This window comes from Fusarium mangiferae (assembly GCF_900044065.1).
Source record: "Fusarium mangiferae strain MRC7560 genome assembly, contig: FMAN_scaffold004, whole genome shotgun sequence".
In the NCBI taxonomy this organism is placed as follows: domain Eukaryota; kingdom Fungi; phylum Ascomycota; class Sordariomycetes; order Hypocreales; family Nectriaceae; genus Fusarium; species Fusarium mangiferae.
In genome coordinates this window covers 3,050,803-3,076,484 of record NW_024573924.1, presented here as the reverse complement: position 1 = coordinate 3,076,484, position 25,682 = coordinate 3,050,803, and the positions used below count along the sequence as shown (strand labels likewise).

The 25,682-nt window shown below is 47.7% G+C and overlaps 9 protein-coding genes across 9 annotated transcripts; 4 read left to right on the top strand and 5 right to left on the bottom strand.

Annotated features, from left to right (window-relative positions):
• Nucleotides 1–155: 155 nt before the first annotated feature.
• FMAN_09572 (uncharacterized protein) lies at nt 156–453 on the bottom strand (the record flags this gene model as incomplete). Its single annotated transcript, XM_041830432.1, has 3 exons — nt 156–173; nt 223–339; nt 394–453. 3 exons carry the CDS (start codon nt 451–453, stop codon nt 156–158), a joined length of 195 nt encoding a protein of 64 aa, XP_041681095.1.
• A 740-nt stretch (nt 454–1,193) lies between these two features.
• FMAN_09571 (uncharacterized protein) lies at nt 1,194–4,055 on the bottom strand (the record flags this gene model as incomplete). Its single annotated transcript, XM_041830430.1, has 7 exons — nt 1,194–1,530; nt 1,632–1,903; nt 1,952–2,635; nt 2,684–2,773; nt 2,839–3,566; nt 3,643–3,800; nt 3,874–4,055. The coding sequence occupies 7 exons, from the start codon at nt 4,053–4,055 to the stop codon at nt 1,194–1,196; spliced, it is 2,451 nt and encodes an 816-aa protein (XP_041681094.1).
• Nucleotides 4,056–4,731: 676 nt separating this feature from the next.
• Nucleotides 4,732–6,657, top strand: FMAN_09570 (uncharacterized protein; the record flags this gene model as incomplete). The annotated part of the gene is made up of 1 exon (XM_041830429.1): nt 4,732–6,657. One exon carries the CDS (start codon nt 4,732–4,734, stop codon nt 6,655–6,657), a length of 1,926 nt encoding a protein of 641 aa, XP_041681093.1.
• Nucleotides 6,658–9,341: 2,684 nt separating this feature from the next.
• FMAN_09569 (uncharacterized protein) lies at nt 9,342–10,013 on the top strand (the record flags this gene model as incomplete). The annotated part of the gene is made up of 1 exon (XM_041830428.1): nt 9,342–10,013. One exon carries the CDS (start codon nt 9,342–9,344, stop codon nt 10,011–10,013), a length of 672 nt encoding a protein of 223 aa, XP_041681092.1.
• Nucleotides 10,014–10,045: 32 nt separating this feature from the next.
• On the bottom strand, nt 10,046–11,389 carry FMAN_09568 (uncharacterized protein; the record flags this gene model as incomplete). Its single annotated transcript, XM_041830427.1, has 1 exon — nt 10,046–11,389. One exon carries the CDS (start codon nt 11,387–11,389, stop codon nt 10,046–10,048), a length of 1,344 nt encoding a protein of 447 aa, XP_041681091.1.
• Nucleotides 11,390–11,702: 313 nt separating this feature from the next.
• On the top strand, nt 11,703–14,963 carry FMAN_09567 (putative periplasmic nitrate reductase; the record flags this gene model as incomplete). The annotated part of the gene is made up of 5 exons (XM_041830426.1): nt 11,703–12,010; nt 12,066–12,176; nt 12,232–12,465; nt 12,516–14,257; nt 14,305–14,963. 5 exons carry the CDS (start codon nt 11,703–11,705, stop codon nt 14,961–14,963), a joined length of 3,054 nt encoding a protein of 1,017 aa, XP_041681090.1.
• Nucleotides 14,964–15,945: 982 nt separating this feature from the next.
• Nucleotides 15,946–18,219, top strand: FMAN_09566 (uncharacterized protein; the record flags this gene model as incomplete). The annotated part of the gene is made up of 1 exon (XM_041830425.1): nt 15,946–18,219. One exon carries the CDS (start codon nt 15,946–15,948, stop codon nt 18,217–18,219), a length of 2,274 nt encoding a protein of 757 aa, XP_041681089.1.
• A 59-nt stretch (nt 18,220–18,278) lies between these two features.
• Nucleotides 18,279–20,759, bottom strand: FMAN_09565 (uncharacterized protein; the record flags this gene model as incomplete). The annotated part of the gene is made up of 7 exons (XM_041830424.1): nt 18,279–19,260; nt 19,308–19,429; nt 19,478–19,539; nt 19,589–19,818; nt 19,872–20,177; nt 20,225–20,265; nt 20,313–20,759. The coding sequence occupies 7 exons, from the start codon at nt 20,757–20,759 to the stop codon at nt 18,279–18,281; spliced, it is 2,190 nt and encodes a 729-aa protein (XP_041681088.1).
• A 3,933-nt stretch (nt 20,760–24,692) lies between these two features.
• Nucleotides 24,693–25,364, bottom strand: FMAN_09564 (uncharacterized protein; the record flags this gene model as incomplete). Its single annotated transcript, XM_041830423.1, has 2 exons — nt 24,693–24,970; nt 25,022–25,364. The coding sequence occupies 2 exons, from the start codon at nt 25,362–25,364 to the stop codon at nt 24,693–24,695; spliced, it is 621 nt and encodes a 206-aa protein (XP_041681087.1).
• Nucleotides 25,365–25,682: the final 318 nt, after the last annotated feature.

The window sequence follows — 25,682 nt, the reverse complement described above, 5'->3', positions numbered from 1 at the left end:
TTTCTTAATATACTAGCTTAATATATCTTATTAAGATATTACAAGCTTTAACTATTAATTAATAATTTAAGTCAGTATTTAATGTATGGTGTTTTAATAGATGGCGTGTATTATGTAACTATTAGCCTGACTAATGTATATATGTATTATATTCTCTATTTGCAATATTGGCACTTTTGAGATGTTAACTGATGTCTGACACTCAAAACTTATCAGACTTACGGTAACAGTGCCAGAATCAGAGCCCTGGTCAGCCACTGAGTTACAATTAGAAGCAGTTGCCTGTGTGCCGCATACTTGACCAGCAGCAGGCATACTGGCGCACATCGAAATAGGAGACTTGTATATCCTGTAAGCTAAAGAAACTCCAGAGGCAGTGCTGTGTGTACTTACGCAAATGGCAGATCGTGGCTTACGATCCTGAGCCGAGACAGAAACAAAGGCTGTCGCCATGATGAAGATACCGAATAGCCGCATGATGAGGTGTCAAGGACTGGTGAATTAAAATGTATGATTTCTTTTGTGTTGAGACTTGGCTGCTGTGTACGCTGAGGTATAAATACTGCTCTCTGCCCAGAGCTTACCGCCTTTCCCAGAGTTGTATCAAGACGGACCCAGTCACCAAAGTTAAAACTGATCATTTACACTCGCGAATGAGAAAACATCAAACGACAAAACTTAGAAATACGGACCCTAAAGTCGGGTTGTCATTTCCGTCACAAGGATTGGGTGTCAAGGCTCGTATTGATGGAAATTGGACATTATGCATTTGTATACTTGTAACAGACCCTGGGAAAGTTAGCTCGTGGAAACTATTCTCTATATAGCCTTGGGCTTCTAAACTTGCGAAATTAGAATCGGGATGATAGAAGAGGACACCGGCTCATCGGTGTCCGTATATAGTTGATGAGATGCTAATAATTATAGATACAGCCCTGGTAGGCTGGTACTACCGCATCCAGTTGCTGATCTGATTCAGTGGGGAAATGAAATCTATATATAACGGTTCAAGAAATTATCAATTTACACAAAGACTCTGAGGTTATAGCAGCTACACAAGTTGCAGCGATATAACAAAGCAGCTAATGGAAAGTCTTATGACGCACTTTTCATGACAGGCAGTGCTCTTCGATCTTCCAAGCCTCACTTCTTCCTGCCGCCCTAGGCCAACACCTCTGTTTTCTTTCCCGGACTTACACATCCCTGACTACTGCAGGTACTATGCCAGCACCAGCTAATTGATTAGCTGGCTGACAAGATGCTGGCTCATGCACTCTCTGCTCTGTTTGGGGTTCAGGGCCGGTGTCGACATTTGAGAAGTTGCTTTTGCCCGCGGCATCGCTTGGCCCTTCTGCAACGGATGTATCCTGCTCTGAGCGAGCCATCATCAAGCGTTTTTTATTCTTTTGCTCGAGAAGCATCAGTTGCATCTGGTAGTCTTGTAGAGCATGCGTTGAAGGTCTCGCCGGCAGAAGAATCTCGTTCGCCGATGGGCTGATTGTTGGTCCCTGAGCTTGGAAACTGTAGAATCTATATCGCATCTCACATCAGCTTGCTGAATTATCGGTACCATAGCTGCCGTAGCAAAGGATATCTGCCGGATAATTTGCGATAGGAGAGCTTGGACTCACTGTGGAATCTGGAGTGCGGCACTTGCTGCCAACTGTGGAACGCCACCACCAGTAACCCTGTAGTCTTGCGGAGTGCGGAACTGCTGCACAACCTTTCCGTCCTCCCCAGAGGGTATACCCCCAAATGTTGAAACTCTTGGAGGTTTTTCGCCGTGTGCAATTTGTCCGCCATGTACTATACCTTCGTTAGACCATTCTACAACAGGCTGTGCCTCCAACATCCTAGTCCTCTGAATTTGCCTCTCCTTAACTCTTCTGTTCTGGAACCAGTTCTTTGCAAGAGTCAGCTTCCGATACAAGGCGGGCAGCTACAGACTCACATTTATCCTCGGCTTGTCTACCTGCAGAAGATCCGCGATTTCACTCTTTCTTTGATGACTTGGCTTCGGGGTTTTCTGGAACTCTGTTTCAAGTAGCTCAGTCTGAGCTTTTGTCATGGGGGGCTTGCGTCCGGCGGCTTTGGGGGCGAGCGGGTAGGATGAAACCGTCGTAGAGGTTACGTCGTCCGCCGTATCTGGCTTACTAGCAGTAGAGTCCTGGGTATCTTTCAGGGCATTCTCATCTGGTTTGCCAGGCTCCTTGACGGTATCAGAGTGATTCTTTTCTCGGTTCTCGCCTGCTCGAGTATTTCTTAGTTTGCTGAGTGTCTCTGACTGCTGTCGAGCCCCCGACGACAGCGAAGTTACATCGTCTAAGCTACCGAGGGCCGACTTGACTGATTCTTGGCTGCGTACTCCTTTGGGATCTAGGACAGGCTGCTCTTTCGTTTCAGCACTTATACCAGGATTATCTGCTTCAGGCCCAGCATTTAGAAGTCGAAACGTGGGATTTTGTTGCTTCGATATGAGTGCCGACACCGGCTTCACGGGGAGTCGAATCATGTTCATATCCACACCCAGCCATCGAAGGAGAAATATCGCCCCGCCAACAAGTAAGAGGACGATAGCGGCTGCTGGCGGGTACCACACTGCTGAAATCTCAAACTTTGTCATACCGAAGACGCTCTAAGATTGATTAGAAAGTTGCTGACATATCGGGTTGACTTCACTTACTGCCACGAAAGATAGCGGAAGGAAGATAGTGGCTAGGACATTTAGCATCGCCGTTGCTTGGCCTTGAGCTATTGCTTGAGTGTTGAAAGCCTGTTTTAAGTTAGTTTTGATGTCAGCCGTATGTTACAAAGTGAGATCTGTTCATGTAGGCCTACCAGACTGAGGAGGTTCTCCAGTTGACGGAGGATGACCTCAGAAGTCTCGAGCTGATGTTCTAGATTCTGTTGAGAGTCTTGCAGTCGATTCTCCAGCTCTGCGAGCAGCTCGAGTAGCTCAGTACTCTCCTTCAACTCGGCATCATCCATTGGCTGTCCTTCGTTCCGCCTTCTCCCCGCCAGGCTCCGCATTTTGTTGATGCGTGCCATCTTGCTATTCGGGAACATTCTCCGCAGGATTTGGCTGTATTTTGCATAAGCTGCAATGAACAGGCGCAGATCTTCCCGGAGGGCGATGACATTGGCCATGTCTTGATGAATGATGCGTGTCGTGCCAAGGTTAGCGACGGCATTGGCGCTCGAGTACATAGACGCATGCCTCTGGGCGAGTTCGCGCCGCGCATTAGTCCAGATGGTTGGCCACCCTGAGAAGGTAGCAGCAAGATCAAGGAACGCCCATTGTTCGAACTTGGCGAGGCGATCTTGCCGTCGCCCGATGGACCAGAACTCGCCCATCTTCTCTGGTACACATTCGTGGAAGCTGATCGTCACGACAATAGCAATCTTTTGAGTATCTTGTTGACTTCCTGCTACTTGTCGCTCTACAGATGAACACCAGCAGAGAATGGGAAGGAAGTTAACCCGTGCGGGAGTAATATCATCCTTAGGCCCTCTCTGGCTGCGGCTTGCTCCTTGAACTTGTGGATAATTGGCAAGAAAGGCCACGGCTATAATGACGATAGACACATCCGTCAGCCTCAATACTAAATCCACTTAAAACGGCCCTGTAGCTCAAGTACTCACATCTCTCGTCGGTGGTGTTTGGGAGAATAACCGTGCCTCGTCCCCATGTACTTGATTCGTAAATATCCGCTAAAAGGTGGATGGGAAAGTTGGGGAAGCAACCCAGCAGCTGGGTTTCAAAGTCGTGGTCATATTGATGTGTGCCCAAGACAATATTGCTACAAGACGGAGAGCATTCGTTAGACGCCTCCTAATGCTACAACAAGGGAAAGAAAGTTGACCTCGACGTACAGTATCACTGGACGATTCGCCTGGGCAGCCATATCGTATAGCCTGTCAATGTAGCCAGGGGTACTCAGCGGACTCATGCCATGCGTCCCAAGCTCTTCTCCATACCCGTTTGTGCTCAAGTTTGTCCAAGTCCTAACACTCTGTGAGCCCGTCAGCGACGGAGAGAATTGCGCTTTGTCCATGGCCGGTACAGAGGACTATGTTATTAAGGATGTCGTGGTTATGGGAGTGGAATCAGAGTAACAATATCAAAAGCAGTTTGGCTAGAGTAGCTTAAAGACGAAGCTCTGGCTTGGTGGGTGTGATGAGTGGAAGTTCTTCATTTTGCCTCGCAGTCAGCCTGAGAGGCTTGGCTGCCTGAGGCGCGCGAAAATCCCACTGCGTGTTTCGCTTGCGCCTGTAAATGTGTATTGTAAATTTACTGATAGTGCGACTTTGGCTGCATTAGTGCAGTCAAAGCTGGCCTCCGATTCGATGTTTCCCACCAACATTGCTCAGCCGCACTGCATGATGGGAACAACCCCATGACTCGCCGTAGTCGGGCGGAACAGGCTGGGATACAAGGTTATCTAAGGCATTCTAGCTGTAATGTGAAGTCAGCGCTTCCCGATAGACACTCATTGGTCGAGGTCTCTGCAGAGGCGGCTAAAGGGTCTACAAGGGTATGGCAGCTGAAAGAGTAATAATATTACTAAAGCCCCCTCCCGAATCTTCTTCTGTAATAAAGAGCTTCTACTTTTATGTCTCCAATAACCTGCGCCTAAATCTTGTTTTATCAAGATTTTCCAACTTCCACCGACTTACCGTGCATATCTCTATGAGGCGATAACCTTCTATTTTCTTGGCAACCTGATAATCATGTGGCTCATTAATACCAAAACCTACAAATTGGAGAACTTTGTTAATCCGCCACGTATCTACTCCATTCTGTCTCACACATGGGAAGGAGACGAAGTTCTTTTTCAAGACATGGAGAGCCTCCCTCACGCACGAAGCAAGGCAGGATGGAAAAAGATCGAAATGACTTGCAAAGCATCCCGTCGAACCAACATCTCTCACACCTGGGTTGATACCTGTTGCATCGATAAAAGAAGCAGCGCTGAGCTTAGTGAGGCTATCAACTCCATGTTTGCGTGGTATAAGCAGTCTTCGATATGCTACGTTTACCTCTCCGACTTAGTCTTCCCGCGCTCGCCGGTTTACTCGCTCATGCCTAAGTCACTTGCAGCTTTGGCTTTTTCTAAACTCGAACATAAGCTCATGACTTGTCGATGGTTCACTAGAGGTTGGACTCTTCAAGAGTTGATTGCCCCCGGCCAGGTTAGGTTCTACGACCAAAATTGGAATCTAATCGGGTCAAAGGTTCCAGTATCAGGCTCGCGGTTCATCAAGATCCTGGAAAGGTTGACAGGCATCCCGAGTTCAGTATTGGAATACACGGGCGATATCGCCACCATCCCGGTTGCACAAAGAATGTCTTGGGCAGCGAGGAGAGAAACGACCCGGGTTGAAGATATTGCCTATTGCCTTTTGGGGATTTTCGATATCAATATGCCTCTTTTGTACGGAGAAGGTTCAAAGTCTTTTTTTCGGCTCCAGGAAGAGATTGCAAAGAACTATGATGATCTTAGCCTTTTCGCTTGGAAACAAGACTCCTCTTCGTATGGTATTGGTGTACTTCGAGGATGCTTTGCCAATTCACCGGCCGAGTTTGCTCACTGGCTGCACATTGAAATAAAGGACAAGCGTTTCGAATCTGGTATGGAAGTCACCAGCAAATATGTCCAGATGGACGGTCGAGTCCTTAGACAGGAAGATCATCCAGCAGACACCAGGCAAGGCGTGGATTGTATACTCGACCTGGGTATAAGGGACCCTGATGATGAGAACAATTCTCTGGGAATTCTTTTGAAGAGCTCTGGCAGAAGTAATACTTACTTTCGATTGAGGCCCTACGAGCTAATCAAGTTGCCGCCGAAAACGGTCTTGGTTTATGACGACGGCTCCTATGATGAGTTATATGATGATTTCGACTCTGACTTTCTTCGTCGGGAGAATGAAGAGGCGCTGGGTGACTTGGAGCGAAAGACTATCTCCATCAGAAAGTCCATTTCAATCCAGGAAACTCGTATGATGGGTCATCACCAAAGTCCTGTATGCAAGATCCATTGGCATGAAGACGTATTGAAGGTTCTCAAATCGGTCAATGGCCGGAGCACTAGAGAATTTATACCCTCGTTTAGATGTCATGCGAGTTCTGCGTTCCACGACGATGGGACACTTACTTGGGTCACTGATTTTGAGCTACAAATTGACCCTCAACACGTCGTCTCATTTGTGCTTGCGACCGGACTACAATGGACATCCCACAATTCTCGCCATTTGACTGGCCTCGCCCAGGTAACGCCATGCAGCCAATACTTCTGGGCAGTTCTACTCGGTGAAGGGCAAGCTTGCGCTATAAGCGAAAGAGAGAACTGCAATCACCAATTAACTGCAACTGAGATACCAGACAAAATTCACGAGGACAATTCTGCGATAGTAAGGCAGATCAAACAGATGGATCACCGTGAGAGAGGAATATTTCTCCGTGAATTTTTCTTGGAACGCTACAGTAATGAATCGTATAATATGTTTGATGAAAGTTGGCTTGGGCTCGTAAGGGTTCCTTCGCCTCTTGACAAAAGGTTGCCTAGTTGCGATGTATGGATAAAAACTACGGGTTGGCTGTTAGGTGGTTATGGGATGGTCGATATCAACATTAGGCCATGCCATAAATCATGATGGTAGGTGGACATACTTGGGAAAGTCATTTATCGGAAGCACTATCCAAACGGATCTCCTGTCTACGTAGATTAATGAGTTTGTCGAAATGAGAGCAATGGCAATACTTGGCTATCGGCAGGTTTATACCTAAGCAAAAGCTTTCAAGAGGTAAAAGTCGCGCGTTTATGCTTAATAGCTTGGACAAAAGAATGCACTCGAGTCTTGATAGCTGACGTTCAATTATACATCCAGTCCAGGTAAGGGTCGGACATGGCTCGCTGATTAGGCTTAAACTTGTTAGGCTGAAAGAGGCTGACGGCATCTGCAGCTTTTACAATTCCGCGAACTCGTCATTGAAAGCTTCTTGTTACTTTGGTAGGGCTACTCAACTTTCCCAATAATTGTCCATAATACCTTCGAGCATATTTCAGTACAAACCTCTTGAGCACCTAGATTCTTTCCGCCTCCTTCAGCTGAAGCCTAGTCACGATCACCGCCCAGATCTCAAGGGATCGTTACATCTTGCTACACTCTCAGATTGCGATATGACCTAATCGAACCATACACTGCTCTGTCCTACGTCTGGGGCGACAAGGGCGTGATACACCTAGATGGTAGAGCCATGGAGATCACTGCCGGCTTGGGCACTACTCTAAGGGACATGCGCGATAGGAGTCAAGTCTTTCGGATTTGGGCAGATGCGATGTGCATTGATCAGTCAAACAATGCTGAATAAGGTGTGTAAGTCGCTCTGATGGGCAGGATATACTCCACTGCGCATCATACTGTAATTCATATGGGAAAATCGCCTCAGGGATTTGAGAAGCTGATCAAAGATGTCAAGGTTCAAAGCCAGACGATGATGCATGGAAGCACGCCGGCCCTCAGGCAGCTTTTCATTAGCAGCGGATGAGGTTGACTGTATGCGACGGACTCTACTATCAAAGCCATGGTTCCGCAGAGTCTGGGTTTTCCAGGATCTTGTGCTTTCCACAAATGTTTGTGCTCAGTGCGATGACCTAAGAATTCGATGGCACTATGTCTGAAACATTGTCGAGACCAAAATGTCGTTGCGGCCATTCTACTTGACACTCTGTCTGATAATATCGTCCAGCAAGGCCAGCCTCGAAACCTAACGCCCTTGGAGGACATGAACAGCAGACGATACGGTGCGTTTGAGGCACCACTATCCACGATTCTGTCCTGTAGGAGAGGAATCGGAGCCACTGATCTTCGATATATCGTATTTGGTCACTTGGGTGTTGTATCGGATAGAGATAAGTGTGAGAGGTTTGTCAAGGTCGATTACGATAGAGATCTCGCGCACGTGTCGGTTGATGCTGCTAGGTATTCCTTGGATGCTACAGGTATCGAGAGTCTTCTCTTGCATGCCATGAACCCTTCTCCCATTAAATCTCCCGAAATTCCTTCTTGGTGTCCCCGCTTCTCTAGGCTGCAGGTCCTTTGGGAGAATATACACAAAGTTGGTGAAAGTTTCGGTGGTGGTGATGATAGCTCTTATGTCTCTTTTGGAGGCACTCATCATATATTCCTCTCCGCACCACCAGTCTTAGCCATCAGCGGGTTAAAACGACAAGTCAATCCTTCTCAAGCTGTGACAATGCAGCTGGCGCTCAAGAGGAGCCCAAGACTATGATTCTCGAGCTACTCCAAGACATATGGTAAGAAATACTCTATTTTGGAAATATATGGCGCCTATGGACTAACCTGTCTGTCATCGCAGATCCCTAACCAGAGATGAAGCAGCGACTTTGGACTCATACAAAAAGTCAAGGACCAAATATGACGAACTGAGACATAAGCTGTTCAAGGCGTCTTTTAAGACCTGGGTTGATTCGGCCAAGGCTCAAAAGTATCCTACGACTAGACCGCGCGTTGTCGAACACATCGGCGATGTTCTCTTCTCACCCATCACGCAAATGATCCCAAAACAAGTCCGTTATCCGGCAAGAGACTTGCCATCACCTCAAACCATCACTGTGCCCTCGTCCCGGAAGTGTCTCAAGAAGGCGACATAGTAGCTATGCTCGCGAACTGCTACAGGTACTCAGTACTCCGACCGAAACAAGTGAATGATCCCGACCACCTCAGGAATTTAATTACGAGAGACTTTGAGCAAGCTAACATTTCGGATTGTCCACAAGGACCAATTAAAGTACGGTTTATAGCCGTGGATGATGATGATTATGATGAATGGATGTTGATTTGGGAGAAAGCTGTTCGATCTTTTCCGGTTCAGCATTGTTTACTCATAGAGCAATGTTACATCGATCGAAACGTTCCGCGGAAACGAGGTCTTCCGAGATCTAAATTCAGGGTGTTTGCCCTTCATTAGCTCGTGGTAGGGCAGTTCTAGTAAAAGTTTCTCAAACTGTTCTTGATAGCAAATTATTCAGGGGGTTTTCGAGGTTCAATTGCCCTGGTATATAAATTAGAAATCTATTTGGCCTTTTCTGAGCCTTTGCAGTCTTAAAGCCATTGCACAAGCTAATTTTGTGGGCTTGTCCTGAATTTTCTCCTCATTATCACGTCATTGTGAGCTCCCCATGAGAGTTTCATTTCGTGGACCACTCATACAAAGACGGTCAGCCCTCTGTTACTATCTGCATATATCTACATTTCCATCTCCATTTCACCTGGAATAATCCTTCAATCTCAAAGAAAATTTTGAACTCAACACAATGTCTACAACTATCAAACCACTCATACTAGCCGGGGGAAAGTCCACTCGAATGGGGTCTCCAAAGCATCTTCTTCCTACGCCTAATGGACGTTCTTTATATCAACACCAAATTGAAGTCCTTCAAAAGGCATTCCCCGAAGCAGAGACTATCTACATTTCTCTGGCTCAAGACTCTGAGATGGATGATCTTCTACAGAATGCCGGTAAGGCTTCGTACGAAGCCACTCCAGGAGAGAATAGCATGGAGATTATTCTTGACCTGGAATCGAGTCAAGTGGATCAGTCGAAAGGGCCAGCAGCTGGACTACTTGCGGCATATGAGTCGGACTCTGAAGCGACTTGGCTAGTGGTGGCTTGTGACTATCCTTGCATTACTCCATCTGCCCTGCAAGAACTCCAAGAACGCTATAGGCCTCCTGTCACATGCTTTAAAAACCATGAGGGATTCTGCGAGCCTCTTCTCGGAATATGGAGTCCAGAGGCTATCAGCCATCTCAAGGAGAACTGTAAAGCAGGAAAGCTCAGCCCCAGCAAGGCTGTTCGGGAACTTGGCGGTTGCACGTATCTTCCTAACGACTCGGAAGCATTGCTACGAAACGTAAACATCAGATCGGAATGGGAGGGTACACTCAGATCATTTAAAGATGAGCCGGCAGACAATTTCATTTAAGAGCCTTTGGAGGTGCTGTAAGGTCATGTAATTCAGGATACCGAAAATTCACTCATGGGATAACAAGATACAATCTGTCCCATCTCCATGACCTCATTTGCCTTGATGTGAATCCAACAATTTGCCTGCACGAAAGTTACCACCTTAGCTGGACCAAATGCCCCAGCAGCTTCGTGAACTGTAAGCCCCTTGTCACCTGTCATTTGCAGAACTCCAGGTCGGAACCTGTCGCAGTTGAGTCCTCTATTGGGTGCATCCATAATGCTCTTCCGTAATGAACTACCTAGCTGGGGGTCCTCCAAGCGCGCAAGCACAGGCTTCTCCGGCTGTTGACCCATGAAATAGCGCATATACGGGACAGTCAAGAATTTGAAGCAGGCTGCGGCTGCACCAGGGTTTCCTGGTAGTCCAAAGAACGCGATCTCGCCCCTCGCCGAAGGCAGTAGTGCGAAGAGAACCGGATGGCCTGGACGGACAGCTACGCCGTGGAAGACGATAGTTGCACCAAGGGTTTCCAGTGCCTGACGGACGTAATCGAACTTACCAACGGACACGCCTCCACTTGTAATCAGGATGTCCACCGCTGGTGATTCCAATTGGCCTTTTATGGTGCGAACGATAGCATCCACTTCGTCTGTAATTGAGCCGCCAAAGGTTGCATCGGCCCCGGCTTCTTTTGACGCTGCCGTCAGGTATACTCCATTGACATCTCTGATATGAGACTTTGGCGAGGTCAACTCATTGCCGGTTGACCAGATACATACTCGCGGCTTCTTCCGCACCTGGACCTTATGGAACCCAACGGAAGCGAGGGGCATGATGTGTGATGTCCGGATAGTGATTCCCTTCTCCATCAGTAGATCACCTTTCTGGATGTCTTCACCGGAAAACCGACGATTGGCGTATCTCGGTACTGGCTTGCTGATAGCAATACACGTCCCGAGCCCTGCCTCTTTGGCAATAGTCCTAGTAACATCTTCGACCTTGACGCATGCATCGAACACCTCCCCAAGTACACCCTCTGGGAATCGTCCCCCTGTCATGATCTCGAAACAAGGCTGGGGTCCATCTGGCGTATGAGACGAAGGCAGAGCGAAAGAGTCATCCCCAGCAGCGATTGTTCCTTTGACGCAAAAGAAGACCGGGTGGTCTGCAGAGGCTAGTTTTGTACTGTCTGAGCAAATTGCGTAGCCATCCATTGCAGATGTGTCGAACTCTGGTGTTGAGATGGGACTGTAGTGATCGCATGCTGAGACTCGACCGGCTGCCTCTTCTATCGATACCGACTCGATTCTTGTCGATACATCTTGACTTTCTGTAATTGCACGAGCAGTTTTCTCCAATTCCAAGCGTGCAGAGATATATGTTGTTGCCATTGCGAGTGGTGATCCTGTCTAGCCTGTCAAAATGCCAGGATGTGTTTACCCACTGGGTTCGGCCGGCGATGCTAGATATTCATGACATGCAAACGCCCGGAGATGCATTGTCTCGATGCGGATCATAACGTTGGAACTAACATACGCTAATCAATGTACGAGATTTCACTCGTCATTCTTTTTATTTATTTATCACGGAAATAATCATTTACGTCACTATTACTATTATCCACCATAATAACGTCAAGTTAGCATCATCCTGTCGACATGACCATCGACGATGCCATATTGACAAATTACCCTCGATACCAATATGTCGGTACAGCCCAGTTATTTGCGTTCCATTACAAATTTTCTGGGGAGAGCCGTGGCCACCCAGAAATTCTCACTAATTTATCTTGCTGTCCATCTACATCTTGTGATTTGGATGAGCAAACCTAAATTAATGGACTACGTGAATATGGATAATTGCAGTGAACCCCCCTCTATATGCTCGCGAGACTCTATTGAAGATATTTGGGGGCCGAGAACACCGTATGTTCATCAGTGGCCTACAAGGGTAGATCATGCTTGTGATGAGGAGCCGGAGAAATGGGTACAGAGTGCATGTGTGCTGTGCAGGTAAGCAACTGGCTACAGTCATGTTTGAGAATTTGGTCTAACGGCGATTATCTAGTAATGGCTGTGGGCTCGACATTGGTGTTAAGGATGGCAAGGTCGTCGGTGTGAGAGGCCGTGCTACCGACCGCGTCAATAAAGGAAGACTGGGTCCAAAGGGACTCAATGGGTAAGTGTCAGCACTCGGCGATCCCGTAATCGTACAACTAATGCTCAATGTTTAGTTGGAAGGCTATCAACAGCAAGGAAAGGCTCACTCATCCTCTGATCCGAAGAAACGGCAAGCTTGAGCGTGCAACTTGGGATGAAGCCATGGACCTCATTGTCAGAAAGTCAAAGCAGCTCGTTGAGAAACTCACAGCCCATAGCATAGCTTTCTACACCAGTGGCCAGCTTTTTCTCGAAGAATACTATGTTCTTGCTCTGATTGGGAAAGCTGGATTGAATACGCTACACATGTAGGTTTTTTACTGCTCCTTGGAAGAGATCGCATTCTGATGACCCTCAGGGACGGAAATACTAGGCTCTGCACTGCAACTGCGGCAGCTTCAATGAGAGAGTCGTTTGGGAGCGACGGGCAGCCTGGTTCTTACACTGATATAGACTACACGGATTGCCTCTTCATGGTAGGGCACAACATGGCAGCTACTCAAACTGTGCTTTGGTCAAGAGTTCTCGATCGACTAGCCGGCCCAACTCCCCCAAAATTGATCGTCGTGGACCCTCGCTACAGTGAGAGTGCTTCCAAAGCTACGCTGCACCTAGCCCCCAAGATCGGTACCAATCTTGCCTTACTGAACGGTATTCAGCATCTCATGTTCAAGAACGGCTGGATCGATGACGACTACGTGTCAAAGCATGTCGTCGGTCTTGAAGATCTCAAAAGCACAGTTGAGGGCTACAACCCCGAGAGAGTTGCAGAAATCACTGGTGTCCCAGCAAGCAAGATTGAAGAAGCCGCTAGGATCCTCGGCCAAACACCAAGTCTACTGTCATCAGCCCTCCAAGGAGTGTATCAGTCGAACCAAGCGACAGCAAGTGCCTGTCAGATTAACAACATCCATCTCCTTCGTGGTCTTATTGGTAAGGCAGGAAGTGGTATCTTTCAGATGAATGGCCAGCCAACAGCTCAGAATAACCGCGAGACTGGTTGTGATGGGGAGTTCCCTGGGTTCCGGAACCATCAGAACGCGAAACATATGCAAGAGCTGGCAGATCTCTGGAACATCAACAACATCCAGGTGCCGCACTGGAATGAGCCTACTCATATCCATAATATGTTAACATTCATGGAGAAGGGCTCTATTCGAATGATTTGGGTCTCTGGGACAAATCCTCTCGTCAGCTTGCCCAACCTTCCCAAGGTCCGAGATATCTTTACCCAACCGGAGCTGTTTGTCATCTGCCAGGATATTTACATGACAGAGACGGCTTCTATCGCCGATGTTGTTCTTCCAGCTGCCCAATGGGGTGAGAAGACAGGATGCTTTACAAACGTTGACCGAACGGTGCATTTATCTCACAAGGCTGTTGAACCGCCGGGGGAAGCCAAGCCAGATCTCGAGATATTTCTAGACTATAGCCGTCGCATGGGCTTCAAGAATAAAGAAGACGGACCTCTCACGCCTTGGACACAGCCAGAGGAGGTTTTTGAGGCATGGAAGCGTCTATCTGCTGGTAGGCCTTGTGATTACACAGGCATGTCTTATGGGAAGCTCACTGGTGGCTCTGGTATTCAATGGCCTTGTAATGAGCAGTATCCTGTTGGTAAAGAGCGCCTCTTCGACGACGGTGTCTTCTTTACAGATATTGACTACTGCGAAAGCTATGGCCATGATCTACAGACCGGAGTGCCATACTCTGAGGAATACTACAAAGAACTCAGACCGGCTGGTCGTGCAATCCTCAAGGCGTGTGACTACGTACCTCCATATGAAGATCCAGATGATGAATATCCTCTGAGGCTCTCGACAGGACGGAATGTGTACCATTTCCATACGAGGACCAAGACGGGAAGAACCGCACTGCAGAAAGCTTGCCCTGAACCTGAGATTCGTATATCCGAGAAGGATGCTGAGACGCATGATGTGAAGACTGGAGACATGGTCGTAATCAAGTCCAGGCGAGGTGAGGTTGAGATGAAGGTGAAGGTGGGCAAGATTTCTCAGGGACAAGCTTTCATCCCGTTCCATTTTGGATACTGGGATACAAAGGATGGAAGAGCACGAGCCGCAAATGAGCTCACGATCAGTATGTCGCTTTATCCCAAGTCTTGAAATCTCTACTGACAATCCAAGCTGAATGGGACCCCATATCTAAGCAGCCGACATTCAAATCCGGTGCAATCTCCATCACAAAGGTCCCAGAGGATCGCCCAACGGCAAAGGAACGACAATCTGAGGCTTTAGCCAAAGCAGAAAAATATGACGCCGAGACTTCTAGCGTCACAAAGAGTGATCTCAGTAACCGTGAGCGTCAATTAGAGACTTGGCTAGGCGAAACCTACGAATCAATTCTCCTTCTACGCGACATCACAGAACAATTGCTAGACCATCTAGTAGCCGACTCAGAAGCCCACTCTGGTGTTCGTATACTCATCCAAATCACCAAAGACACAACCAAACGCCTCAAACCACACGTCGATAAGTTTGGTGAGAATCAAGCTCGTGGCAGACACGCCGCCCATACATTGCGCGACTCATTATTCCCCAAGAGCGATGATACACCAAGTCAGCTCCAAGTACTAGAGGCGCTGCGAAGTCTGCAAGTTTACTTGGCTCATCTGCGAGTTGGGCTGGAAGCGCTGAACCCTGTTAGTCAGGCTATTTGGGATGAGGACTTCTTTCAGGCGGTTTTGTATGCGATTTCGCAGGTTAAGAGGATGCAGGATTGGGTGACGACGCAGATCAAGGTTAGGGCTCCTCAGGCACTGTTAGTGCCATGCAAGGTCGATTAGTTAGGTTAGACAAGTTTAGTGTCTCACTATGAGCATTTCATGAGGTCAAGCTAGTCTGTGATAGCGGTCATATGGTGACGCCATGAATCTCACTTCCAAGTTTTCGGGCAGATGAGCGATGGGCCCAGCCAGCTGGTAAATATGGGGCATGGACCCGAAGCCAAGGCGCTGGGTGATTCTTCTTTTTGTCATAACAAGAGTCTTGGTATCATTATTGTCCTAAGCATTTACAATTTCGACCTCTCATCAAATCTCTTGAAATATGGCTCCAGTCTCAGTACCTCAATCAACTGCTCAGCCTGCAGGCATAAATCAGCAGGGATACACTCCCGAGTCCATGGAAATGGTTCAACCACGAGCAGACCAGGCTACAGGTATGTTTTGGCGATATTCAAGTCTGAAGTTTCGGTAGAAAGCTAATAGTTCTCCTGTTTAGATACACAGCAACTTCAAGCAAACCCAGAGCCCAAGCTGAGTCTAAGAGGCGGTGAAGACTGCGACGGCTGGTGTCGTGGCCGGTTTTGCTTTATCATTCCCTGCCCTATACCTATCAAGTGTTGCTTCATTCCCCTATAATCAGATGCCTCTTTCTTTTTTCTTCTCCTTTTAATTAGGGTTGGAATAGGTTGTACTGTTGATAATTTCATGACTTAGACTCTCTCTTGATTGAGGATTATTTAGCAGTCTAGCTTCGTACTTCACTGGATTGTACACCTAGCTTAAATCAAAAACAATTTTAACCATCACCTCTCCATGATCACGTCTTTCCAAGCTATGGAATATAAGACATGATTGACTGAAAGGCTAATGTGTCGTATCTACCGATCTACCGTCAATCTGACAGGGATTCAAAGGCGTCTTTCCGATTCGCTATCCCGACCCCATTTTAAGCGCCGAGGCCTGACATGCGGACAACATCATGTGGAAGAAGACATGGATGCTCATATTTTCACATGTCATCTCTTCATTACAATAATTCGGAATGGCATCGCCTTTCTTGTATTTCCCCTTACATGGTGACGAGATCCGCGTTCTCAAGATCCAGCCCGCTAAAGACATAACCAGCACCGCCAGGCGCCATGCAATAATATGCTCACTTGAACATGTTTCTTTGCCTGCGACAGGACAAGACTTTGCCTCTCAACAGTTCAAAGGGGCTGGAAGAACGTGGCCTGAGCTATATGTGGCACCCGACACCGATGCCCTCTTCAATAATGGCAGAGATCCGCATGCAAGCGATAGCAGCACACGCCCTACGATTAGAGAAGTACTCGCTGCTGAAAATGATCTGCCGTGGCGATACAAATGGGGCGATTTTGTCGCTTTGTCATATGTATGGGGATACCCAAAGAGAAAAGAAGGAGAGCCTCCGTATCTTATCACTGTCGATGGCGTTGCTTTTGAAGTTGGACCAAACTTGTACTTTGCTCTGACGCAACTGAGTTGCAGTACCAGAGTCAGACAAGGATTCAAAGTCTGGATCGATGCAATTTGTATCAACCAGGCCGACCTAGATGAACGCAGCCAGCAAGTCACTAGAATGCGCGACATTTACCAGTCAGCGTGGCAGGTTGTTATATGGCTCGGCCCAGAAGAGCATGATAGCTCACTAGCTATATGTGCGCTGGACTGGTTAGCACGTGAGTCAGAGCAAGCGAAGCCGATGGAGAGGTTCTACTCTGAAGAGTTCTCGGTTGACTTGCGCCCTCTGGTTATTATATGGCCCAGATACAAAAGTTCGATGAAGAAGGATGTTTACAGAGCCCTGTTTCACTTCTTTACAAGACCGTACTGGCGCCGAATGTGGATTGTCCAAGAAGTTGCAATGGGCAACATGAGCAGTCCTGTTATTTGCGGTAACGCATGTATCTCATGGAATGATCTCTACAAAGCCGTCGGTATAATAGCCGACGACGAGTCAAGATTCGGGCGTGAGATTCTCGAAACTGTCCAACCACGGATTTTGCCAGCATGGTCGTTTGAGTTTGCCCGAGACAGACTTCTCCATGAAAGAACATGGGCGCCAGAACGAATGTGGAAGATTCATCAAACCATGACGAAGATCCAAAACAACCAAAGGCTTGCCCTTCTATCAACTGAATGGGAAGAGCTTGTAAGAGCACTGAGTATTGCACGTGATTCTCTTGTTACGGAAGAGAAGGATAGGGTTTATGGTATTCTCGGTATTAAAGTCATCGCCGATAGGGTTCACATCGAGCCTGACTACAATCTCTCACTATCAGCCATTTATACCAATTTTACGGAGGAGCTCTTGTCGAAAGGGGACCTGAACATCCTTCGCCTAGCTTCTGCCCATGGCGGATATGTTCCGTTCAAGAGAACCTCGGACAATCTGCCTCCATCTGTGCGAAATCGCTCCCTCGCACCGGTTTTATTATCCATGCTTGATACTGCTACAAGACTACAAGACAAGACGCCCGTCGGGACGCCTTGCGAGCATAACCTTCCCTCCTGGGCGATATGTTGGTCCTGCTCGCCCGCGCCAACTGCACAGTTTCGAGGAATGTACCAAGCGGACAGAAACCTTGGGTCGACGATTTCAAGGCCAGCTATTACCAATATGGCACTCATTGCGAAGGGCATCGTTCTAGATACCATCACTTCACTGAGCTCATTTCACGTCGACGAATGTGATGGGCGCTATCCCGACAACACTTTTGCCTCGAACTGCAGCATCTACGGAGATATAGAAGCTACACGGGAGGCACTTTGGCGAACCATAGTGGCTGATACAATTGCAGAAGAGACAGCTCGGGCACCAGAGACCTACTCTTGGCTTCTCGATCACAAACTATGGCAAAGAGGCGTTGCTGGCGTGTATACATACGGGTTCGGCCTGCACGACTTTATGGCACGAAATCAGCATTTTCGTCTATGCGGTTACACCTTGGAGCAGTTGATATTTGGGCACAGCAAATGGCTTACGAGATTGCGGATGACTATTGGTGATAATTACTATAATTCGACTGAGTCGCAGCGGGAGGCTTTGTCGTGGGCGATTAATGCGATGGCATGGAGGAGGCTGTTTGGGACGAAGAATGGTAGAATGGGGTTGGGGACCTGTGCAGCTGAGGTCAACGATAAGATTTTCCTCTTGAGGGGGTGCAATACGCCACTTATTCTCAGAGAATACAAGGGCGGTTGGAAACTCATAGGAGAGTGTTATACTCATGGTGTTATGTACGGCGAGGTAACCCTCAAGGAGAATGAACTTGTAGATATCACTATTTACTAACGGCCATAATGAGAATCATGAACATATCTATATAAATTCTAACGCTTGAGTGTATTCCATCACCACTGAAAGCTCTCTTCAAAATACTCTACCCTCATAACTCCATTTCGTAACAGATCGGCAACTGTCTTTCTCGCATCATCCGCCATCTGCGCCGGTCCACAAGCAATAATCGCAAGACTCTCGCCCACCACCTCTTCACTTCTCTTTCTCACTACATCCGAAGCATCTATCCTTCCTCTTCGTAAGGTAACCTGCGACGGCCACTCACTTAGCTCATCTTGAGCCGTATGCGTCGTGAGATAAATATCAACGCTGAGGTTCGTGCTCCCCAAAGCGTCAGCAATGTCTGTTTGTAGAACATCAAGCGCAAAAGAGGGTTCTCGAACAGCCCAGTGTATTTTCACGGATCGAGGGGCTGTTGGGCCGGTGAGGCGTTGAAGATATGATAGGGGAACGACGATGCCGCTGCCTCCGACGATGAAAGTTACGTTGTCGAAGAGATGGAAGGGACGAGTGTGTCCGTATGGTCCGTCAATAAGGACGCGCTGAGGGACGTTTTTAGGCCAGACTGCCGATGCGGCGTCGCGGAGTCTGGAGGTGAAGCCGTCATAGGGACGGATCAAGAACGTCATTGTGCGAGAGTCGCTGAGTATATCCTGTGAGTCAGCGGGATCGGAACTTTGCTCAGCGACAGTGCCGTCAAGGAGAGGAACCTGTTCGCCAAGTAGCTTTGAACCCCGTTTTCCTTCATCTGTGACCATCGCCACGGTAAAGGGGTGACTTTCCCAGCAACGAGGTCCGTTGAGAACATGGATGTAGTAGAATGTTCCCGGTGCTGGTTTGTATAGACTACTTGACCACGGAACGACAAGTCTGACAATGTTGGAGGATGGATGGTAAATGGAAGTGGCCCAGGTATCCCAGAGCTTCGGGTTGAAGGCTGCTATTCGAAGAGCGCGGATGACGCGGTCGCCTACCCAGATAAAGCAGGGGACCCAGAAGAACACGTCGTATTCGCCTTGGAAGATGGAGACGTGGCTGGCTTGTTAGACGAGACTGATACAAGTAGGAAGGGCCAGGCTTACGCAAGCATTGTGATGAGGAGGATGATTGACATGATGATGTGTACGACCAAGAATAGTTCGTACTGCTGACGTCGAATCCAGTAAAAGGATGCTCCGACGAGAAGAGACATGACGATCGTTGCCTAGGCTTATTAGATGGATTTATATGCAGAGGATGGGAGAAAACATACCACTTCGCCAACCCACCAGAACATGTAGTTCCACCAGAATAGATAGTACTCCCACCCTCCCTCTAGTTTACAGTCAGCATGCCAGTAGTCTTAGTCACGGTATTGACGAACCTAAGACGATCAACCAAGTATACCCAATAGAGTGAACGACGGCTTGGAGAGTTGCAATTCGCGCAACCCAGCGGTGAAAGTTGTTATATGTTCCAAAATCCCAACCAGTTAGCCACATAAGGAGATTATTCCTCATTCCAAATAACCAGATAACTGGGAAGTTGGCCCAAGATATAATCCCCGTGCGATCTGAGACATAACGAAGGAGCTGTTTCGCCGTCGATGGAAAGCTGTAGCAATTTGAGTCCCGGGCCATTATTACCGAAGCATGGCTGGTACTTACTACATATTTACTGGTACGATCCTGTATCCAAGGATGCTCAAGGCGATATTGAGAAGGAGGAAAGCAAGAAGAGTCCAAGACTGTATCTGGGGAGGGACAGTTCCCCAGCCGACTTTCTGCGCGCATCGATCTCCCATAAACGCTGGGACTGTTATGCGATTGAGTGCCCAGTTGTAAAAGTTCTCAAGTCTCCCGCCTGATCTTGAAGAGTAATTGCGGACCATTTGTAGATTGGCGATATGGAGAATTGCATGATTCAAGACGCCGATGGCTACTACGACTATCCAAAATGTAATCATGGCGCGCCTATCGATGTTTAGCACTTTGAATGACATACCCGATGATTCTCTTACCCGTAGACATCATGGTAAGTGTACGTATACGCCACAGAGTCCTGCATCATAATCAGTCTCGTACAACCTTCACTCTCGAGTTACCTACCAAAGTATCCCACCAGATTCCAAACCAATGCACAGAAGGCACGACAACCTCTCTAAACGAAACCCCCTCATCCGTCTCATTCTGCTCAAATCTTCTCACCCCCTTGACATCCTCAGCGGTATAATTCGAAATCACGTCAAACGGCGGTAAAACAAGATGCGCCTTCTCCCGACACGTCTCATTGTACGACCCCAGCCCTACTTCTACCGCTCCAGGCGTACAATACACATCGAGGCATAGATACAGCGATAAAATCGCTTTGGGACTGTAGCAAGTCTTGGTAAAACCCGTTTGGTTCCGGAGCACGTCGTCGAAATGCACGGGCTTTAGGCACGCGAAACACGCGTCGTAGCATACCCGCTCAGGAGATCTGTCCTCAGCTGCAAGGGAAAGCATCCACAGTGAGAGGTTGACGAGCAGCGCGCCCAGAGAAGCTGCGAATTTCATGGCGCCGCCGTTGGGGCTGATCAAAAGTGAAGAAAAGCAGGGGTTTAAGTTGAGCACTTTATCAGATCTAAAACTTTGATCAGATAAGAGGAAACCATCACGTGTAATAGTGGAGCTTGGAACGTTCCCATGATCTGATTTTGCCCACTACACTACACCCATTAGGGATAGCTTCGTTTTGCCCTGTTTATTTATAAACTTATATTTTAAATCTTCTAGCTCTAGATACATCTGCTGAGAGGTATTACATTTCTTATATTATATTTAAATTTCTTAACAATAGAGAACTTGGTAGTTAAAATCTAGACTTAATGGAAGTGAGTTTCTGCTATATCGTTGAGCAGAATGAACCCACTGTGTGAACCACTGAACCGTCCTGCCGTCTCATTTTCTACAGTCCGATCGCCGCTAACAAAAAGAGACAGATTAATATCATAAGGGTTTCATTATTATCTGCTGCTTTCTGGTCTGTCTAAAGCATTAAATCCCAATATGGATTGGGTCCAAGCGGTGCAAGCCAATATGCTACTTCTTGCAATGTCTGATGTTCTAGTGTTAGAAACAGCCTGTCCAGTGAAGTCATGCAACGGAGCTCAAGCTCGCGTTCTTGAAAGTAATAAGATACGGTGTGTCTCTTGAATATTTCCACCATCAACATCAATCGTTCTCCGCAACCCGTACCACAGCCAGGATTGGAGCACCATAATACATTTTCGGTATCCTTGTTGACAACAGGGTGTTCATCAGTTTCGAAACTGAGATTCGAGAGCCAGTTGATAGAATCTGGGTGAAAATAACAATTGTTCATCCGAATGCGAAGTATGACACAATCTTTTTCATAAACCCAGCAGTATTGTGCTCCACACTGATCACAAACGTAGCTGCAGTCAGGGCATTGACCGTGATAGCAGCCCTTCCACAGATCGGAAAAACAACGATGTTTGTCCAGTGTCATAAAGGATGCGATAGATTCCAGTTGACCAGAAGCATGTGGACAAAGCCCATCGCCGTCCAATTCTTGTAGTTGCTTCAATAAGAACGACTTCAATTTCCTGATGTCGAGATCTCGTTGACGATGAATCTTGGCCATGGGAAAAGATCTCGAGTATTCACTGCCTGCACCTGTTGCAACAGACCGATATCTGATACATGGCTGAAATATGTTGCGACTTAACCAACTGCGATTCTTATCGTAGACTGAAATGTGATCGGGATGTTCGCACGTGATCACCACCTCCTCTCGTTCCAGAGTCCTTTTCCAGGGCAGTTCTAGCGACATGCCCGAGATTTTGAGATGATTGCAAACAGCAAAGTGACCAAGTAGCCCGATACAACGATTTTCTCTTCGCCAGCCCTGAGGAAATAAAAGCTCTGGATGGAGTTCGTTGCACCCAGTGCATAGAACTGGTTTCCAGAGAGCTCTAAGCCTTAGATCAAGCTCGCCAGAGTCGAAATGTTTGCCGCAAGGACCACACAGAGATCGGCGGCGTAATATTCTTTCAACTTTATACAGCTCCTCAAATCCGGCTTTCGTGATGCAGTATGCTTCCTCATTGTTTTGCAGCATTTCTAGTCGAAAGAATTTAAATTCAAAACCTTCCAACAGATGACGAAAGCTGCCGCAGGCTTGGTTGACCATATATAGAGAACTGTGCGGCAAGAGGATCATGATTTGAAGTAGTAATTCTCGTGGGAGGCGCAGCAGTGATGAGGTCTGTATTGGGGGATGTTCAGACTCCAGGGGATGAAGAGACATCGTCGTCTCTCCGAAATCTTGTCCGGACGTGGTCAGTAGACAAGTCCCCGCTTCTTTATCGTCAAACAGAGGGACCCGGGAGGTGTCAGTCTTTGATCGAAAACGGTTCAGCTGTCGTAGAGCCCATGGCACCGAGTGTTCGTGCTGAAGCCTGAAACATCTCTGGGTGTCCATTCTGGGGATTTTTGGCTAAAGATATGATACAAGGTGAAAAAGAGGATGAGAGAGATGTTGCTATTGGCATTATTTATAAACCCCACTGGGTGGACTTTGCGTGATAGACTTTTGTATGTAAACACTAAATTTGAACTGTCGAGTGCATCATATTTTAGGTTATACCCTAGTATTTGGGTTTCTAGGCTTCTTAGGTCTTTACGCCTGAACTCAGAGACCTATTGAGTATTGGCCCACCTTGAACAGTCCTTGGTCGCCGTCTCCTTGATGCCACCGACCCTACACGCACTCAAGGAACGTTTTCTCTGTCCGAAGCAAACTCTATGTCGTCGAAGACTGCTGAGTGGCATCAGTACGCAACTCGAAATGCTAAATGCGTTAGGCTTTGGTGTCGCCACATGTTCGTCCGCGTCTGCCCAGTCATCGGCCACCTTGCAAGCATTAAGCGCCATTGATCCCCGAAATTTTAGTTCTCTCCTGGAAGCGTAGCTTTCCGTTTTCGTTGCTGCGTGGATCTCTAAAAGCTTGTTGCCAGCATGTCTCGCGAGGGACAGTATTGGATCAGAAGGGCTGAAACCCGTCATTCATCTCATCCAAGCACGGTCACCCTCGATCTAGCGACAAGACGGGGAGCATGGTTTCACCTATTCAGAGATATGTCCCAAATTTCGTCAGGTTGGTGATACTCTGCGTCAACACCGAAGTGTTTCCATTTCAAGGACCGCTGGGGAGACGGACCCGGTGGCCTCGACGAATCGGGGCCAGTCAGAGTGATACAACAGTGTCGGAGGGAACTGCAGTGCATCCTCTCGTGGAGGTTCGGTCCTTGGCATTGAAGTGTCTGGCGTCTGACGTCGGTCGGGGCGGCGGAACGTGATACGAGGAGCTTCAAGATGTCAGGGGTTTCGATAGCGAAGACTGAAGAGCATACCCAACAAGAATAGGTTTGCAGAATACCCTCGTGACTGGCCCCAATCTTCCTCTTAATGGCTGGCGACGCTTCAGTTGTTCATATTCTGCTCCGTTGTTAAGGCATCACACTTCTGATTCATCCCCTGATCCAGGTTCGAGTAATATTAGGGTGTATGATCTTTTCAAGCTGCCGGGCCACTGCAGTGAAGGCCGTGGCCGCCTTCTCGGCATCACCAATTGAACCACGCCGGTCAAGTACTTGACCACAAAGTCTGTCACAGCCTCGGGGCTCATTTTTGCTGCTGCTTCTGTGACTGTGACTGTGACTGCGACTGCGACTGCGACTGCGAGGGTTTGATCAAGGCAAGTAAAGTAGGACCACCCAGACCAGGATCATAATATCCATTACTGGAGCTTGGGAAGGAGCCGCTGATGCCACTGGTAATCTGCCTTTAGAAGGAGCGAAGTCACTGCGGTCTTTGTGATGATCGATAACCAACGACTTATTAAAAGTCTTGGATATTTTACCTAAACTTAGTATTGATTGTACAAAATTTTATAAATTATTACACTGGCTAGTCTAAGTAGCGGCTTTCTCAGCCTATCGCGCTCACTTCTGCTCGCATGCATCAGTTGCCAATACGGCTGTGCAATGCACAATTTCTGTACTCCTACCTATTCATCAGGAACCACCTCAGCTATGCACACCAAATCCGGCTAAGAGTCACCGGTTTAAAAGTCCTTTACTGAGTGAGGTTTGTAAAAGCTCTTTACCCGCAGTATAAGAGAAATACATCGTTCCACCTTGGGACCCGTACCAACACGCAAAGGACAAAGGCATGAGAAACGCAGCAAAAGACATAAAGAAATTTGTTAGTATCCTTTTCGCTGGCGCCATTGTCTCTTCAGATAATTCAAATCGTTAGCAGCCCATACTTTAGGCTACGTGTGATATGTGATTTTTAAGAATAAAGATTTTAGCATTTGCATGAGTGTAATCTTCAGTCTGGGGTAAGAAATAAACATAATCTCAGTTTAATAGAAAGATATACGCGCTAAGTCTATATACATATAATCATCCAAATGCAGGTTTAACCAGAGTACTCGGAGTAAAAGCAGCTAGTAGCGTGCTCAATCTCAGAAACGCGTGCGTTGAATCCAAGACATTCCTTCTCGCTGTATCCAGGGCGAGAGTTACCGGTAGCCACCCAAACGGCCCAAGAACCATCAGGGCCATTGGGGCATGCAGTGAAGCCACTGGCATCCTTAAAGTTAAGGTTACCAGACTTGTCGATCTTCCAGCCCTTGGTCTCAAACGCCTCGGGAAGTGGGGTCTTGGAGACGGTGGAATACTGAAGAACACCTTGGCCTATACGACATTAGCTACTATTCAATTGATGAGCGTGAGGTGATAACTTACCCATTCCGGAGCGATCGGTATAAGCGCGCTGTTGCTTCTTGCCAGTGTTGTAGAGGAACAATTCACCCTCGCTCAGGCGGAAGACAGCTGATCCATCAGACTTGCCAGAGCAGGTGGCGTTCTGCTTATCCGCTGGAAGAGCAAGCAAAAAGCCGTTCTCAGAGGCGCTGAAGTGCGTGAAGTGGATAGGGCTGGCGGAGCGAAGAGCGACAAGACCGAAGGTCTTGGGGGCAGGAGAGTTGCCAGACTTGGCGGGGGAGGTCTTTGTGCTTGAGCATCCCTCAGTAGGAGCGGCGGCAGCGAAGCCAAGGAGAGAGGCGGCGAAGAGAGTCTTGAACTGCATTGTAATTGATGTTTTGTGGTTGGATGTTCGGTAGTTGGATGTTTGGTGGTTGAGTGTTTGGATGTATCGGTGTGATAATGATAGAAAGAAGTAATCGGGGTGAGGACTTATATAAATGTGAATACGAGGTCCCAAGGGATCTTCAGTTGATCTTTTGACGAATGAGGAGTCCAACGGCAGTTACTGACATCATTTCATTGAATGGGGGATATCCCCTGTCGTAAACTTGGCCCTTTAATGTCACCTACCGTTACATCCAATTACAAACTGTCCTCGGGTCTTTCGGGTTGTTTCACATAGAAATTCTTCCGCCAGAGA